The sequence below is a fragment of the Lutra lutra genome, chromosome X (genome assembly GCF_902655055.1).
Source record: "Lutra lutra chromosome X, mLutLut1.2, whole genome shotgun sequence".
NCBI lineage: Eukaryota > Metazoa > Chordata > Mammalia > Carnivora > Mustelidae > Lutra > Lutra lutra.
Window position 1 is genome coordinate 883,471 of NC_062296.1, and position 15,768 is coordinate 899,238.

General features: G+C 46.8%; 1 protein-coding gene across 6 annotated transcripts in view; it reads left to right on the forward strand.

Moving 5' to 3' along the window:
* The first annotated feature begins 1,503 nt into the window (after nucleotides 1-1,503).
* GAB3 (GRB2 associated binding protein 3) overlaps nucleotides 1,504-15,768 on the forward strand; it is a 75,888-nt gene continuing 61,623 nt past the window's right edge. For 4 of the 6 annotated variants that reach the window (XR_007124797.1, XM_047716125.1, XM_047716126.1 and 1 more), the window contains exon 1: nucleotides 2,625-2,795. Coding sequence is in view for 3 of the 6 variants with exons in the window: in XM_047716125.1 (XP_047572081.1) it covers nucleotides 2,724-2,795 (72 nt within the window). In the remaining 3 variants the exon portion in view is untranslated. Of the gene's footprint in view, nucleotides 1,609-1,734; nucleotides 1,815-2,624; nucleotides 2,796-15,768 lie in introns of those variants that run through there. The other 2 variants (XM_047716128.1, XM_047716129.1) reach the window with 2 other exon arrangements.

The following is a 15,768-nucleotide window of genomic DNA, read 5'->3' on the forward strand; positions in this document are numbered from 1 at the left end:
GTGACACGGAGCCTCTGGCCGGTCCTAATAGGAGAAACAAGAGAGTTGCTGGAGCGAGCGGCTCCCGTCTGTGGGCCCTACTGCTGCACGGCCCCCTTTCCCTTGACTCGCCCCTGTAACCTCATAGGAAGTTCTCTGTGACTAGGTATGTAAAGTCTCAGAGGGAAGCAAATGGTAGAAGGTTAAGGGAATCTGCCACAAGTGGTGAGGCTCCCAGGGACTGGCATCAGCTGGTATGGTCATTGCCACTGCTATGGACTCAACTTGCCCACAGGAGTGACAGCCCCCAATCAGGCAGCATTGCTGGGGTGACCAGCCAGCTACGTGGTGGCAGAATGAGATTACATCCATCTCGAAGGGGTAGCAATCTGCCCCACTTAAACAGGCACTTACTGTAAGCCACACTTCGCCAGCGTTCACTTCCGCACAGAGACTTACCGCACTTGACCCACTTTTGTAGGATCTCACCTAAGAAAATCAGTCAAAGACAGAGGTACCTGGCTGGCTCAGTCAGTAGAGCATTTGACTCTTGATCTTGAGGTCGTGAGTTTGAGTCCCTTGTTGGGGGAAGAGTTTACTTTATAAAAATTTATTTGAGAGAGTGCGTGAGCACGTGAGTGGGGGGAGGGGCAGAGGTCGAGGGAGAAACAGACTCCCCTCTGAGCAGGGACCCCAACGTGGGGCTTGATCCCAGGACCTGGAGATGCTGACCTGAGCTGAAGGTAGATGCTTAACTGACTGGGCCACCCAGGTGCCCTGGGGATAGAATTTTCAGAAAGGAAGGAAGGAAGGGAGGGAGGGAGGGAGGGAGGGAGGGAGGGAAAATCGTAAAACACAAAAGACACACGCCAGTGTGCTTGTGCTGAGGGACTGCACTAGTCCTAGTAGGACCTCATTGCCCTGCAGCACCTGACCTGCTGGGAGGGTTGGCGTGTTGACGACTGTGTTAATACACGGGTTGGGGGAAAATGTGCTGAAAGGTGGAGGATCTGTCTTAGAGGATCAGGGAAGTACCTTGAACTGGTGAGAGGGCAATCTGCACGGCCACAGTCCTCTGGGGCACGTCCCACTGCAGCGATGCTAGGCAGGGCCACTGAGGATTCAGACCAGGTGGGGACAGAGGTTCGGGTCACTCATGCGATAACGAATTCTGAGCGCCTGAGTTCTTGGCTGGAGAACAAAGGGAGGACAGGGCGGGTAGTAGAAGGAAGAAGATCGTAAAGCAGTTACAGAACTAAGGATATTGTAGTCACTGTGTGTTACATATAAAGTTTTTCAATTTTCTGTTTATATTTTGTGCATATAAAATAAATGCTGGCAGAGGTTAGCTTTCTAGTGTTTTCCTTTAGGTTGCAGGATACCGAGGTGGGGTGATATCAGAACTAGAAGAGCAATGACTGTTTCCCAGAGATGGCTGTACTGACCAAGGGCACTTTTGGTTTCCTGTTTCAAGAAGAGCTTCTCAGTTGGGAGGAGGGACAGCGCGTTGTTTTGGTGGGAGCAGCGGTTGTTCCTTCAGTGAATTTATTTTGCGCGCAGGGTGCATAGATACTGAGTAGTTAGGGGGTGGGCTGTGATGCGTATGCGGGTCTCCTCCTGTTTGGTAAGGTAGGAGAGCTAAAAAAAATTTAAAAGATGTTTACCGTTCTCCCTTGAGTCGAGGTTTCTAGATGCAAATTAGGTTTGGCCAGTGAGCTACAGGTTTGTGAGGTTTGGAAAGCAGGAGGGAAGTCGGGGACTGCGGTGGTGGCCAGGGGGACGTGGGTTCAGAGAGGCGTGAGCGCTGGCGGTAGCAGGAGTACACGTGTGAGAAGGTAATAGTATGTGGGTGGTGGGACCTCGGAGCCGAGAAGTCTCTTTGTAAGTTGCAGAAATGATGTGACGTTTATTTATTCGTCTTGCAAGTGTCAGTTTCACGGGACAGGCACGACACCACGGGAAAGCAGTATGGGGCAGGGTGCCGTGCAGGTGGTAACAAACCTCAGGGAGATGCTGCGCGTGGGCGGGGGGCCGGGTGCTGATTTCAGGGTGACCGTCAGTGCTTGTCTGTGCACACAGTACGTTGGCCCCTGCCGGCCGGTCTCCCCTAACATTAGCTCAGGGCCGCGAGCACGCGTGGCGGCAGCTGGTTGTGGTTCTCGGTGTCGTGGAAAGTGCTCGGCGCAGGCCGTTCAGAGAGTCAGCCCTGAAAGCCCGGGGGCCGCGAGGCCGCGGACGGCACCTCCGGGGCGTAAAGCTTGTAAAGCTCGGGGTCCCGGAGGACGTTTGAGTCGCTCGGCCGCCAAGCTCGACGCCACGGGACGGTGATCCCCGGGGGAGGGGCGTGCGAGAGCCCCTCCTCGGCCGCTCACGGCGGGGGTGGTGGGGGACGGGGACGTCGGAGGGGAGCCCCGCTTTCCCGCCTCTCTGGCCCGGGCGCTCGCAGGTGCGGGTCCCTGGCCTCGGCTCGCCGCCGTGACCCCGGGGCTCCGCACGAGGGGGCTCGTCCGCCCCCCCACCCCCCGGCCGCCCCGCGCCGTCTGGGCCGCGGCGGTGGCGCCATCCCTCCCCCCTCGCCCCCGCCCCCGGGGAGCGCGGCGGCCGGTGGGGGGCGGGGGTCGCGGCGGGGGCTCGGGGCGGTGCCGGGCGGGCGGCGCTGGACCCGCCCCGCCGGCATCCCCGGCCGACTTCCTCCTCCTCCCGCGGCGACTCAGCTGGAGGAAGCGGCGGCGGCGGCGGCCACGATGAGTGCGGGCGACGCCGTGTGCACGGGCTGGCTCGTCAAGTCGCCCCCCGAAAGGAAGCTGCAGCGCTACGTGAGTGGGGGCGTCCTCGGGCCGCGCGGACGTACACACGTCGAGCCGCGGCGGCCGTGGGGTCGGGCCGGGAGGCTCCGCGGCGGCGCCGCCGAGCTCGAGCGGGGGAGGCGGCCCCGGGGCAGAGCCCGCGGGCTGCGCGGCGGGCGGAGGCCGGCGCGGGGCGGAGAGGGGCGGCGGGGCTCGGGGCTCCCCCGGCGCCGTCTGCGGCGCTCTTTGGTGGGGCTGTCGGCGGACTCGCCTCTTCGGGAGCCTTCCCCGGGGGCACTCGTGGTTTCTCTCGGTGTCGCTTCTCGGCTCTTTCTGCTGACACCGCGCTTTCTGAGCACCGGCTGGAGCGGAGCACTAGTGCCGGGGGAGAGACGGGGCGCTCGGGAGAGCGCATCCTCCTGCGCGCCGCAGTGCCAGGTTCCGTGTGGCGCCGCCGCGCCGGGCGCAGGGCTAGTAAACGGGCCGCCTCGGAGGACCTAATTGTTACTGAGAGCAAGACGCGCTCGAGCCCTCGGGGACTGCATGTAAATAGATACTGGCGCTTCTTGCCGTGTTTAGGAGCAGTTGGTTGGATCCATGTTGTTCAGGGTTCGTAACTTCTCTGCAGCTGCAGAGCCCGGTGCTCGGGACAAACACGCCTGCTCCGGAGGCGCCGTTCCTGTGTAGACCGTGCTGCCATACCGGGATCCCCATGGCCGCCAAGTTGCATCTCCGTTTTTCTTCTCACGTTTACGAGGCACCTACCGTGTGAACCGGGAGGAGGTGGAATTCTAATGACAGGACCCATTTGTGGACATGACTAGGCCACTTTCCCCATTGACCCTAAACTACTCAGTGTCCCTCTCTCAGGAGTTGTTGAGAATTTTCTGTTGTTTGGTCTGCAGAGCAACATTTTAACAATATATTTTTTAAAGATTTAGTTATTTATTTTATTGATTTTTAATTTTTTAAAGATTTTTTGTAATCTGTACACGCAACGCGGGGCTGGAACTCCCAACCCCAAGATCAAGAGTTGCACGCGGTACTGGCGGGGCCAGCCAGGCACCCCACTGCTGAGCAACATTTTACAGGAATATTGTTCAACTTACCAGGCACATGTCTGTCCTTTCATTATTCTCTCTGAGCCCCCTACTCCATAAACACAAGGTCCGGTACTTCTCAGACTGTCACCACGCAGCTGCTCCCTTAACGATGAAGCTACTTGCAGGACAAGTAAACCTGCTCCCTGAGCTCTGCAGGGACAGGGGACAGGCACAAAGACTGTTTATAAAGCCAACTCGGGGTGGCTTTCCTTGTGGCCCTTTGACATGTGAGGCTTCTTCCAGGCTCACTACCTATTTTCACAGTGGCGCTCACTGTCACGATGATTTCTGATGATTCAGAAAAAGATGGTGCACCTGGAGGGCAACGTCTATGGAAGATTTTCTTTTTCTGGTCTTGTTTTCTATCTTGTCCCGACCAGACTGTCTCAGGAAAGATGATTAGTATTTCATCAGTTTTGGGAAAGCGTTCATGTACATACCTAATACCATATGCGTTTCGCTCTTTTCGGTGGGGGTGGAGATATGGCAACGCGGACTTTGCCCACAGCTTATAGGCGAAGGAGGCATCTGATGGTAGGATGCTGATAGAGGAGACTTAGAACAGGAGTACCTACAGGTCATCTTACCAGCACTCCAACACATAAACCAAGACCTTTTACTTGATGCTCGTCAACTTTTTCTGAGGGCTCTTTGGCTCGGCAGTGCTGTTGTGTTAAAAGGCATCCCAGAACACTTAGTCGTTTCTCCTGATCCCCGGCTTTCGCGGAAATCCCTACGGCCACTAGATGGCGAGCACGTGTCAGTTCAGCGGGCGCGGACCGCGCTGTCCTAGCGGCCACCTTTAATTCTGACATTGTCACGAGGACTTGGTCTTATTTCAGTTGCCCGCCAACTCTGAATCAGGCCCTGTGTCGGGCGGCTACAGAGACAGGGCAAAGACAACGATCCCTGTTTCCAAAAACTCCACAATCAAACGTTTATAACACAATAACATAACAAAACTGGTTAGTGGCCCAGCAGCGGCAATGACTCAGTTCTCTGCGCTGCAAGCCAAGGGGCAGCGCTCCCTGAATGGTTGTTAGATTACAGATGGAAGCCGAGGCTATTTTTAGGTAAATATTTCTGTCCAAGGTAAGCTCGTGCTTCATCCTCTTGAATCCATGAGCCAAGGCAATCAGAAAGTTATTTTTATCACTGCTCTTTTAAAAGATAGTAGTTGACTCTTTGTGTTTTTTGTTTCAAAAATATATGAATATATTTTAGAAACAATTCAAACAGTCTAGGAATAAGTAGACTAAAAAGTGAAAGACCCCCGTTCTCTGAACCCCACCTCATTCCACAACCCTCCCTAGGGATAACAACTGTTGGCAGTTTGGTGAATATCATTCTAGAAAAATTTCTTCACAACATATTTTATTTTACACAAATGAGATCATACTGTACAAATTGTCCTGCAGTTTACTTTTTTCACAATAATTCTGGACATCTTTCCAAATTAGTACATATAAATTTACTTCATACTTCTAAACCATTGCCTAATATTTCTTATAATACATGTAACATAATTTAATAATTGTTCTATTAATGAACATTTGTCTTTTATTTTCTCAATTTTTCTATTGATGAACATTTGTCTTATTTTCTCAATTTTGAAGAATTCTGTAACAACAATGATTATAAATTATAAGACTTTACATTAATTTTTTTACATTTTATTTATTTATTTGGCACAGAGAGAACAAAAGTGGGGACAGGGGAGGGGACGAAACTGACAGAAAGGCAGGCTTCCCACTGAGCAGGGAGCCTTATGTAGAGCTGGATCCCAGGACCCAGGGATCATGACCTCAGCTGAAGGCAGACACTTAACCCACTGAGCCACCACTAAGGACTTGACTTGTATTATTGCATTTAGTTTTTTTTTTTTTTTTTAAGATTTTATTTATTTATTTATTTGAAAGAGAGACACCATGGGGCAGGGGAGAGCAGAGGGAGAGGGACAAGCAGACTTCCCACTGAGCTCAGAGCCCCCAAAGCAGGGCTCAGTCTCACAACCCTAACATAATGACCTCATCCCGAAATCAAGAGTTGGACTCTTAACTGACTGAGCCAAACAGGTTCCCCTTCATTTTCTTTTTTTTTTTTCTTCATTCTCTTTATAGTATCTTTGTTGAAGAAGGATTTTTAAGTTTTGAGGATTTTAAAATTTATCAATTTTTCCTTTATGGATTTTGCTTTTAGTATCAAATCTAACAACTCTTAACCTAGCCCTAAGTCCTAAAGATTTTCTATTTTTTTCCTAAAAGTTACATGATTTTATATTATATATATATATATATGTATGTATTTTTTAAAAGATTTTATTTATTCGACAGAGAGAGATCACAGGTAGGCAGAGCAGAGAGGCAGGAGGCAGGGGTGGGGTGGGAGGAAAGAAGCTGGCTCCCCGCCGAGCAGAGAGCCCGACGCGGGGCTTGATCCCAGGACCCCGAGATCATGACCTGAGCCGAAGGCAGAGGCTTTAACCCACTGAGCCACCCAGGCGCCCCGATTTTATATTTTATATTTAGATCAGTGGTCCATTCAAGTTAAATTCTGTCAAAGGTATATTTATGTTGTGGTTTATTTTCTTGCGGTCTTACTGCTTTTGTTGCAATACCATTTATGGAATGGGCTGTCTTTACTCCATTGAATTACTTTCGCAACTTTAACAATGAATTGGTTGTGATTTGTGGGTCTATTTCTGTATTCTGTAGTATGTTCCATTGATTTTGTTGTTTATCTTTATGCAAATACCAAGCTGTTTTGATGACAATAGTTTTATCATAATTCTTGAAATCAGGCAGTTTTAGCCCTCCAACTTCATTTTTCTTTTCAGAGTTGTTTCGGCTATTCTGGGTCCTTTGCTTTTCCACATCAGCTTCAGAATCAGATTGTCAACTGTTTTCTCTATATTGACCTTGTATTCTGCAACCTTGCTAAACTCACATACTGAGTTCTGGTAGCCTTGTTTATACTTAGAACCTGTGGTACTGCCAGTGTTGCAGAGAAGTCATGAGAGCAGATATCCTCGATTTTTTTTCCGATCCTAGGGGGAAAACATTTAGTCTTTTACCTTTTCAGCATGGAAGCTGTAAGCTTTTTGTAGTTGCCTTTTATCAAGTCAGGGAAGTTCCCTCGAACTGCTAGTTTGCTGAGACTTTTTTTTTATGACGGATTTTCATAAATATTTGCCTTTACTGCATCTACGAAAATAATAGTATACTTTTTCCTCTTTTTTGTCTGTTACTATGGCGAATTATTCTGATGATTGATTTCTGTATGTTGAGCCAGACTTGAGCTTTTGGGATAAGCTTCACTTGGTTGTAATATATTACTCTTTTCATATATTGCTTGATTTAATTTGCTTTTATTTTGCTGAGGATATTTGCTCTGTCTGTGAAGGATATTGGTCTGTAGTTTTCCTTTTTTGTACTATCTTTGTCTGGTTTTGATGTTAGCATAATGCTGGCCTCATAAAATGATTTGGGAAGTGTCCCGGCCCCCACCCTTTCTAATTTTCTGAAGGATATTGTGTAGTATTGCTGTTCTCTTTTCCTTAAGTGGTAAAATTCACTGAAGAAACCATCTGGGCCTGAACTTTTCTTTGTGGGATGGTTTTTAACTACAAATATAATTTCTTTTTAACAGGTAATAGGACTCGGCCCCTGGGCGGCTCAGATGGTTAAGCGTCTGCCTTCAGCTCAGTTGTGATCCAGAGGTCCTGGGATCGAGTCCTACCTTGGGCTCCCTGCTCCATAGGGAGCCTGCTTCTCCCTCTGCCTCTGCCTCCCTCTCTTTCTCTGTCTGTCTCCCATGAATAAATAAATAAAATCTTTTTTAAAAAGCGAGGTAAGGGGCACCTGGGTGGCTCAGTGGGTTAAAGCCTCTGCCTTCGGCTCAGGTCATGATCTCGGGGTCCTGGGATCGAGCCCCGCGTCGGGCTCTCTGCTCAGCAGGGAGCCTGCTTCCCCCTCTTTCTGTCTGCCTCTCTGCCTACTTGTGATCTCTGTCTGTCTGATAAATAAATAAATAAAATCTTTAAAAAGCCAGGTAACAGGACTATATAGATTACTTGTATCTTCTTGAATGAGCTTTGGTAGTTAATGTTTTTCAAGGATTTTCTCTAGTTCATCTAAGTACTTGAATTAATTGTTATAAAGTTGTTATATTCACTTATTCTTTTAATGTCTATAGGATCTGTAGTGATGCTTCCTCTTTCATTTATGATACTGCAGTTTCTTTCTTGTCTATTTTTTTCCTGATCAGTCTCAGTAAGTTTTATTAATTTTACTGATATTTTCTAAGAACCAACCTATAGTTTCATTGATCTCTACTTTTCTGCTTTCCATTTCATGGATTTATCCTCTTATCTTTACTATTTACTATCTTCTGATTGCTTTGGATTTAACTTTATCATTACTTTCTTTTTTTTAAGATTTTTTAAATTAATTTATTTGACAGACAGAGATCACAAATAGGCGGAGAGGCAGGCAGAGAGAGAGGGGGAAGCAGGCTCCCCACTGAGCAGAGAGCCCAATGCGGGGCTCGATCCCAGGACCCTGGGATCATGACCTGAGCCGAAAGCAGAGGCTTTAACCCACTGAGCTACCCAGGCGCCCCTTATCTTTACTTTCTTAAGGTGGAAACTTAAATTACTAATTTGAATAATTAGTAACTAAATTACTAATTACTTCTGTTTCCTAATATAAGAATTTAATAAATTTACCTCTAAGCATTGCTTTAGGTGCATTCCACAAAATTTGATGTGTTTTCTTTTTTTAAGATTTATTTATTTATTTTAGAAGAGAGAATGTTGGGGGAAGGGCAGAGGGAGAGGAAGTGATAGTCTGCAGCAGACTCCACGCTGAGCAGGGAGCCTGATGTGGGGCCTTAATCGCATGACCCTGACTGAAATCTGGACCTGAGCCAAAACCAAGAGACACCTAACCAACTGTGTCCCCCAGGTGCCTCTGATATGTTGTGTTTTCATTTTCATTTATTTCAAAATATTACTTAATATTCTTCTGAGACTTACTCTTTTTTTTCAAATATTTTATTTATTCATTTGAGACAGAGGGAGCACAAGCAGGGGAAGAGGGAGAGGGAGAAGCAGACTCCCCGCTGAGCAGGGTGCCCAGTGTGGGACTTCATCCCAGGACCCCGGGATCACGACCTGAGCTGAAGGCAGACGGTTAACCATCTGAGCCACCCAGGCACCCCTGAAATTTCTTCTTTGACCCAAGGGTTGCTTAGAGAGTTTGTTTAATTTCCACATACTGGGAGATTTTCTAGAGATCTTTCTATTTTTAATTTCTACTGCATTCCATTATGATCTATGAACAAACTCTGTATGACTTCTGTTCTTTCTAATTTGTTATTTATATTGGGGCCCACAGTAAAGTTTTATTTGGTGAATATTATGTGTGCACATGAAAAAAGCATGCATTCTTCTCTTGTGCAGAATGTTCTGTAAATGCCAGTTAAGTCAGGTTGGTTGATATTGTTGTTCTGTTCTATATCCTTACTGTTTTTTGCTTACTTTTACAGTCAAGTACTGAGAAAGGAGTGTAAAAGTTTCCATCTGTAACTGGATTTGTACATTTCTTGTTCTAGTTCTATTCGCTTTTACTTCATGTATTTTGATGCTCTGTTTTTATTTGAACACATTTAGAATTATTATGTTTTCTTGGAGAATGTACCCCTTTGTCATTATTTAATGTTTCTCTTTATCCATGATGCCATTTCTTGTCTGAAGTCTATTTTTCTTATATAAATATAAGTACCCCATCTTTCTTTTGATACATGCTTGTGTGTTACATCTTTTTCCATTCTTTTACTTCTGACTCATCTGTCTCTTCTTTCAAATTTATTTATTTATTTGTTTGTTTGTTTACTTATTTGTTTTTAAGTAATCTCTGTGCCCACTCTGGGCCTCAAAGTCACAACCCCAAGATCAAGAGTTGCGTGCTCTACAGGCTGAGCCAGCCAGGTGCCCCAAGTGTCTTTATATTTAGCACGAGTTTCTTATACACAGCATATAGCTGGATTTTGCCTTTTTAAATGCAATCCTAGCCTCTTCATTTTAATTTTGATATTTAGTTTATTCACATAAAATATGATTATTGAAATGTTTCAAATAAAATCTGACATCTTGCTAGCTGTTTTCCATTTGTTCTCTCTGTTCTTTGTTTCCTTTGTCTTATGTTTCTGCTTTCTCTCGGGTTAATCAAGCCTTTCCTGTTACTCAGGTTTTTTTTAAAGATTTTATTTATTTACTTGACAGACAGAGATCACAAGTAGGCAGAGAGGCAGACAGATAGAGAGAGAGGTGGAAGCAGGCTCCCTGCAGAGCACAGAGCCCGATGTGGGGCTCGATCCCAGGACACTGGGACCATGACCTGAACCGAAGGCAGAGGCTTTAACCCACTGAGCCACCCAGGTGCCCCTCCTGTTACTCAATTTTATCTTCACTATTAACTTGACAATCATAACCTTTTAATTTTTACTAGTTACCCTATGGTGTAAAATATACATCTTTATTTTTTTAAAAGATTTTATGTATTAATTTGACAGACAGAGATCACAAGTAGGCAGAGAGGCAGGCAGAGAGAGAGGAGGAAGCAGGCTCCCCGCTGAGCAGAGAGCCCCATATGACCCAGGCTGAAGGCAGAGGCTTTAACCCACTGAGCCACCCAGGCGCCCCTAAAATATACATCTTTAACTAATTGGAGTCTTTCTTTAAATAATAATACACAACTTCACGTGTAGTATAGCAGTATATTCCCAATTCTGACCTTGTATTCTTTGTGCTATTGTTGTCATGCATTTCGCTTTATCTATTTATTTATTTTTAAATATTTTATTTATTTATTTGAGAGAGAGAGTGTGTGTGTGAGTGGACAGGGGTGGACAGAGGAAGAAGCAGCCTCCCCGCTGAGCAGGGAGCCTGACATGGGGCTCGATCCCAGAACCCCAGGATCATGGTGTGAACAGAAGGCAGACACTTCACCACTGAGCCCCCCAGGTGTCCTTGTCTATAGTTATTTCTTGGTGATAGTTATATCTTCGGTTTTTTAGTTCTCTTTTCTTCTGCAATGTCTAATCTGCTGTTAATGCCATCCAGTGTGGTTTTCATTTTAGACCTTATATTTTTCATCTTTAGAAGGCAAATTTCTATCTTTTTAATTTTTCATGTCTCCTTAATATACTAATGCTTTGTGTGCCTTCTTGAATATGTGGGACATATCTATTTACTTTTAATTATTTTTTTTTTAGTAATTTCTATCCTCAACATGGGGCTTGAAATTATGAGCCCCAAGATCAGGACCCCTAGACCAAGAGTTGCATGCCCTTTTGACTGAGCTGGCCAGGTACCCCAGAAACACGTTTATAATAACTGTCCTCGGGACAAGTGCAGCAGCTTCTGTTCCACTTTGGAGAAGATAGCATGCTCCAGATCACTGTGCCCTTAGAAACTTCACTTTGGGGTCAGGCTCAGGAAACCTATTGTGTTCACTTCATGCTTTCTGGCATGCATTGTCTTACTAAGCAAAGGCGCTCTCTGATTGGCGCTCGGCAGGTCTAATGGGTGCGATGTCAATAATGTAGCATATCAGCGTGATGTCCAAGACATGTCAAGGAAATCACAGTCTCTATGGACTAGATTATGGCAGGGTAGCAGAGCCGCCCTCTGTAGCAGGTCAATAGCCGCCTGCTGGCTGCCGGGCCATGTTGATTTCATCGTGTGGCCAGGCTGTGTCCGGGGCAGCGGCTGCAGCTGGCACGGACGCGGGTCACATGCTCTCTGGTGGGCCAAGCGGGCGTGTCGGGTGGGGCTGGGATAGGCATCGCCTGCCCTGAATCCTTTAGGTCTTCGTTGGTGGCTCATGTATGCAATTCCTCCAAGCATGCGGGGTTGCGTTTGAATTGCTCCTGGGGTAGTGGGTGTGCGGAGTTCCAGTGACTTTTGCCCTTCCTACTAGCAGAGTCCTCACGCCGCAGACCAGCAGGCCTGTGCTGGGATCTGGTCAGTTGCCAGCAACGTTGTTCCAGTCACCCAGTCAAGAGCTGGAGAAATTGCTGCACCGTCAGTGGGCCCACACTGAGACCAAAGCAGCTCAAAACCTCATGTAGCGCACGACTTCCCAAAAATATTCTTTCGGGAGCTACAGCAGCGATGGCTGAGTGAAGAGGCCAGCGCGGGAGGTCCGTGACACCTTTCCACTTCCCTGTGCCTTTGTATTTCTCCAGTAGTTGAGCCCACTGAATGAGGCCACTTTTACACCGCTTCTGTCCCCTCAGTGCGTCCTCGCTCCTGTCTCCAGCCCAGGCAGCCGCCGATCTCCGTTCTGTGTCCACGGCCTCGCCCGCTCCGATGCTTTCGTGTGAACAGGGTAGCGGGGTGTGCGGTCTTCTGCGCTTGGCTTCTTCCCCTCGGCCGTGAGCGCCCGACAGCCCGCGCTCTTCCTGACACTCACTTCAGGCAGGACCTGAGGTTGTTGACTTGACACCTTTCTGACTTCCTGTTGCGCCGGGCACAGTGGGAGCGTGGCTTCAGCTGATCGCCGTGGGGACTGACGGCTCTGTCAGTGGGGACGCGGCCTCTGCGGGCTGTGCCGTGACTTACTCGTTCCCTCACTGCAAGCCTGCACCTGCCACGCCCCTTCCACCTGTTTGGCCTGTTCCGCCACCCCCTCCCCTCTGGCAACCACCAGTTTGTTCTCTGTATTCATGCAGTCGAATGCTCTACCACTGAGCTCTACCCCTGTTCTCTGTATTTACGGTTCCATTTCTGCTTTTGTTCGTCTGTTCGTTTGTCTTATTTTTTGATTCCACATATGAGTGAGATCACATGATAATTGCCTTTCTCTGACTGACGTATTTCACTCAGCATAAGACCCACTAGGTCCCTCCATGTTGTTGCACATGGCAAGATTTCAACCTTTTTTATGGCTGTGTCCATGGACCACATCTTTCCTACCCATTGGTTTATCAGTGGACACTTAGGTTGTTTCCATAACGCTGCAGTGGACGTAGTGGTTCCTACATCTTTTCAAATTAGGGTTTTCATTTTCTTCAGGTAAATACCGAGAAGTAGAAATGCTGGATCGTGTGGTAGTTCTATGTTTTCTAGTTTTTTGTGGAAACTCCATATTGTTTTCTTCAGAACCCACACCTTGTCTTTTAATATAGACATTCAGCGCTGTGAATTTCTCCCTTGGGACTTCTTTAGTGGCGTTCCAGAAATTCGGGTATGTTGTGTTTTTACTTGTATTCATTTCAAGATATTTTCTAGTTTTTCCTGTTATTTCTTCTGTGACCTGTGTATTTAATTTGTAGACATAGTTCTGTTGTTGATTTCTAATTTCATTTCATTGTAGTTAGAATACATAGTTTGTATGATTGGAATCCTTGTAAATTTGTTGAGACTTGATCTAATATATGGTTTATCTTCGTAAATATTCTGTGTGCACTTGAAAAGAATGCGTGTGTTATTATTGGGAGGAGTGTTCTATAAATATCAATTAGGTCAAGTTGGTGGATAGTGTTGCTCAGTTCTACATCCTTGTTGATTTTCTGTCTTCTTGTTTTACTGATTCAAAGAGGGGTGTTGAAATCTCAGACTATAATTGTGGGTTTGTCTGTTTCTCCTTGAAGTTTTATCACTTTTTGCCTCATATTTTGAACCTATGTTATGAGTTGAATACACATTTAGGATTGTTACTTTATCTTGATGAATTAACCCATCGTTATGAAACTACCTTGTTTATTCTTGGTATTATTCTTTGCTCTGAATCTACTTTGTCTGTAGTTCAAGGTCATTGTAAGAGCTTATTTCCTAGGACGACTTCTGGTAATAAGCACTATCAGTTAGGCTGTCGATGGGAAAACAGAAGCCACACGAGATACTCAACAGAGACGATGCCGTCCGTATAGGCTGTGGTTTATGTGGATCTTAGAAGGCTAGAAGATCAAAAAGGAGGCATTCAGATATTAGTAAGTACAGAAAGCAGTTACTGTTGAAAGAACTGGGGTTATAAAGGTGACGTTTGGCAGGAGCACAAGCTGAGAGCTTGCAGGAGGAGAGCCTGCAGCCGTGCGTCTCTTGCTCGGACTCTGGTGGGGGAGGTGCTAATGCAGTCGGTGCTCAGTGGTGCTCAGTGCTCGTGCCTCAGAAGTGGCTCGAGGAAGCTGGCAGCTGGCAGCTGGAGCCGGTGCTGCCTTCTGCCACTGGGTGGATGCTGATGGCTGCTGAGAGTCCTGTCTCCCTCTTCCCTACCTTGCATTCTTCCACCAGTGTTTCCCATTAGCAGAACCTAGCAGGGAGACATCCAGAAAGGGAGTCTGAGAAATATGGTTGGTAGATCTACTCTCCAGATATGTCCCAACCTTTCTCTCGTACTTACTATCACTCTGTCCTTTTTTGCTCAGTATTCTGAGGGACTCAAGTCAAGCTTTTAGCTCAGTGATTATGGGTAAGTTGTAAACTTTCTGCTGTTCAGCCCATTGATTGGTAGTCATGTTTTTAATTTCTAAGAACTGTTTCCTTTTCACATCAGCATTCGCATCTTTTCTGGGTATCTTATCTTGTGAGAATTTTCCCTAGCATATTTATTATATCCTGGCTTTATCCCTCACATCCATACAGATATTTAGGGGAACCCATTTCTAGAAAGAGGGAACAGGAAGTGCAAAGGCCCTGCAGAAGAATATATTTGAAGAAAAGCTTTTTGAATTCATTTCATCTTCAAATGCTTAGTGATTCTTGGTTTCCTGCTCATGTTTGTATTTGAGGGTCTAGATCAATAGTTTCACTGAGGGTGAGGTTCCCCCCCCCCAGATAGGGATCCTATATTTAGCAAAAATAAAAAGTTAAATTTCAGATGATAAAAACAATTTTTTAGATTTATATATTCATTTGGGGGCATGGATGGGCAGAGGGAGCAAGAATCCTGAAGCAGACTTCCCACTGAGTGCAGAGCTTGATATAGGACTTGATCCCAGGACCCTGAGATCATGACCTGAGCCGAAATCAAGAGTTGGACACTTAACCAACTGAGCCACCCCGGTGCACCAACAAGTATTTTTTTTTTTTTAGTAAAAGCAGGTCAGCCCTATCCTCAGGAGACATTTGGCATCACCTGGAGACATTTTTGTGCTGAGTGCTCATAGGGAGGGTGCTCCTGGCATCTGGAGCGTAGAGACCAGGGATGCTGTTGAGTATCCTGCATGCGCATTTGGCCCCAGTGTCTGTAGTCCAGGAGGGAGAAATTCTGTTGCAGATTGAACAGTCACTTCAGCTGAAATGAGAACCCTGTTGACGAATATCTGTTGTTTTGTTCTGTTTTAAAGATTTTATTTATTTATTTTTGAGAGAGAGAGAGAAAGCTAGTGCACGAGCTGGGGCAAGGGGCAGAAGGAGAAGCAAACTCCCTGCCGAGCAGAGAGCCTGATGCGGGGCTCGATCCCAGGACCTGAGCTGAAGGAGGCGCTTCACCGACTGAGCCCCCCAGGCGCCCCCAAATATCTGTTTTAATTGCAGGAACCTGTTTCTTGTTATGGTGAAGAGGAAGGCCAGTATCTGGGCTTGTGTTCCAGGCTGAGGGCTTCGAGAGTGCCTGGGAAGTCTGTATGTTTATGGTCACCACCAAGGAGGCTTGCTCCCTGAGTCACTTCTACCCTGAGGCTTTGTGACCTCAGGTCCTGATGAGCTCAAGGAAATAAAGATTCTGTATTCTGTTCGGTGTTTCTTGTCAGAGTGGAAGGGATATTCCCTGCAACTTTCTACATCTTAGGCAGAAACGGAAACCCTGGGGCGCCTGGGTGGCTCAGTGGGTTGAGCCTCTGCCTTTGGCTCAGGTCATGATCTCACAGTCCTGGGATCGAGCCCTGCATCGAGC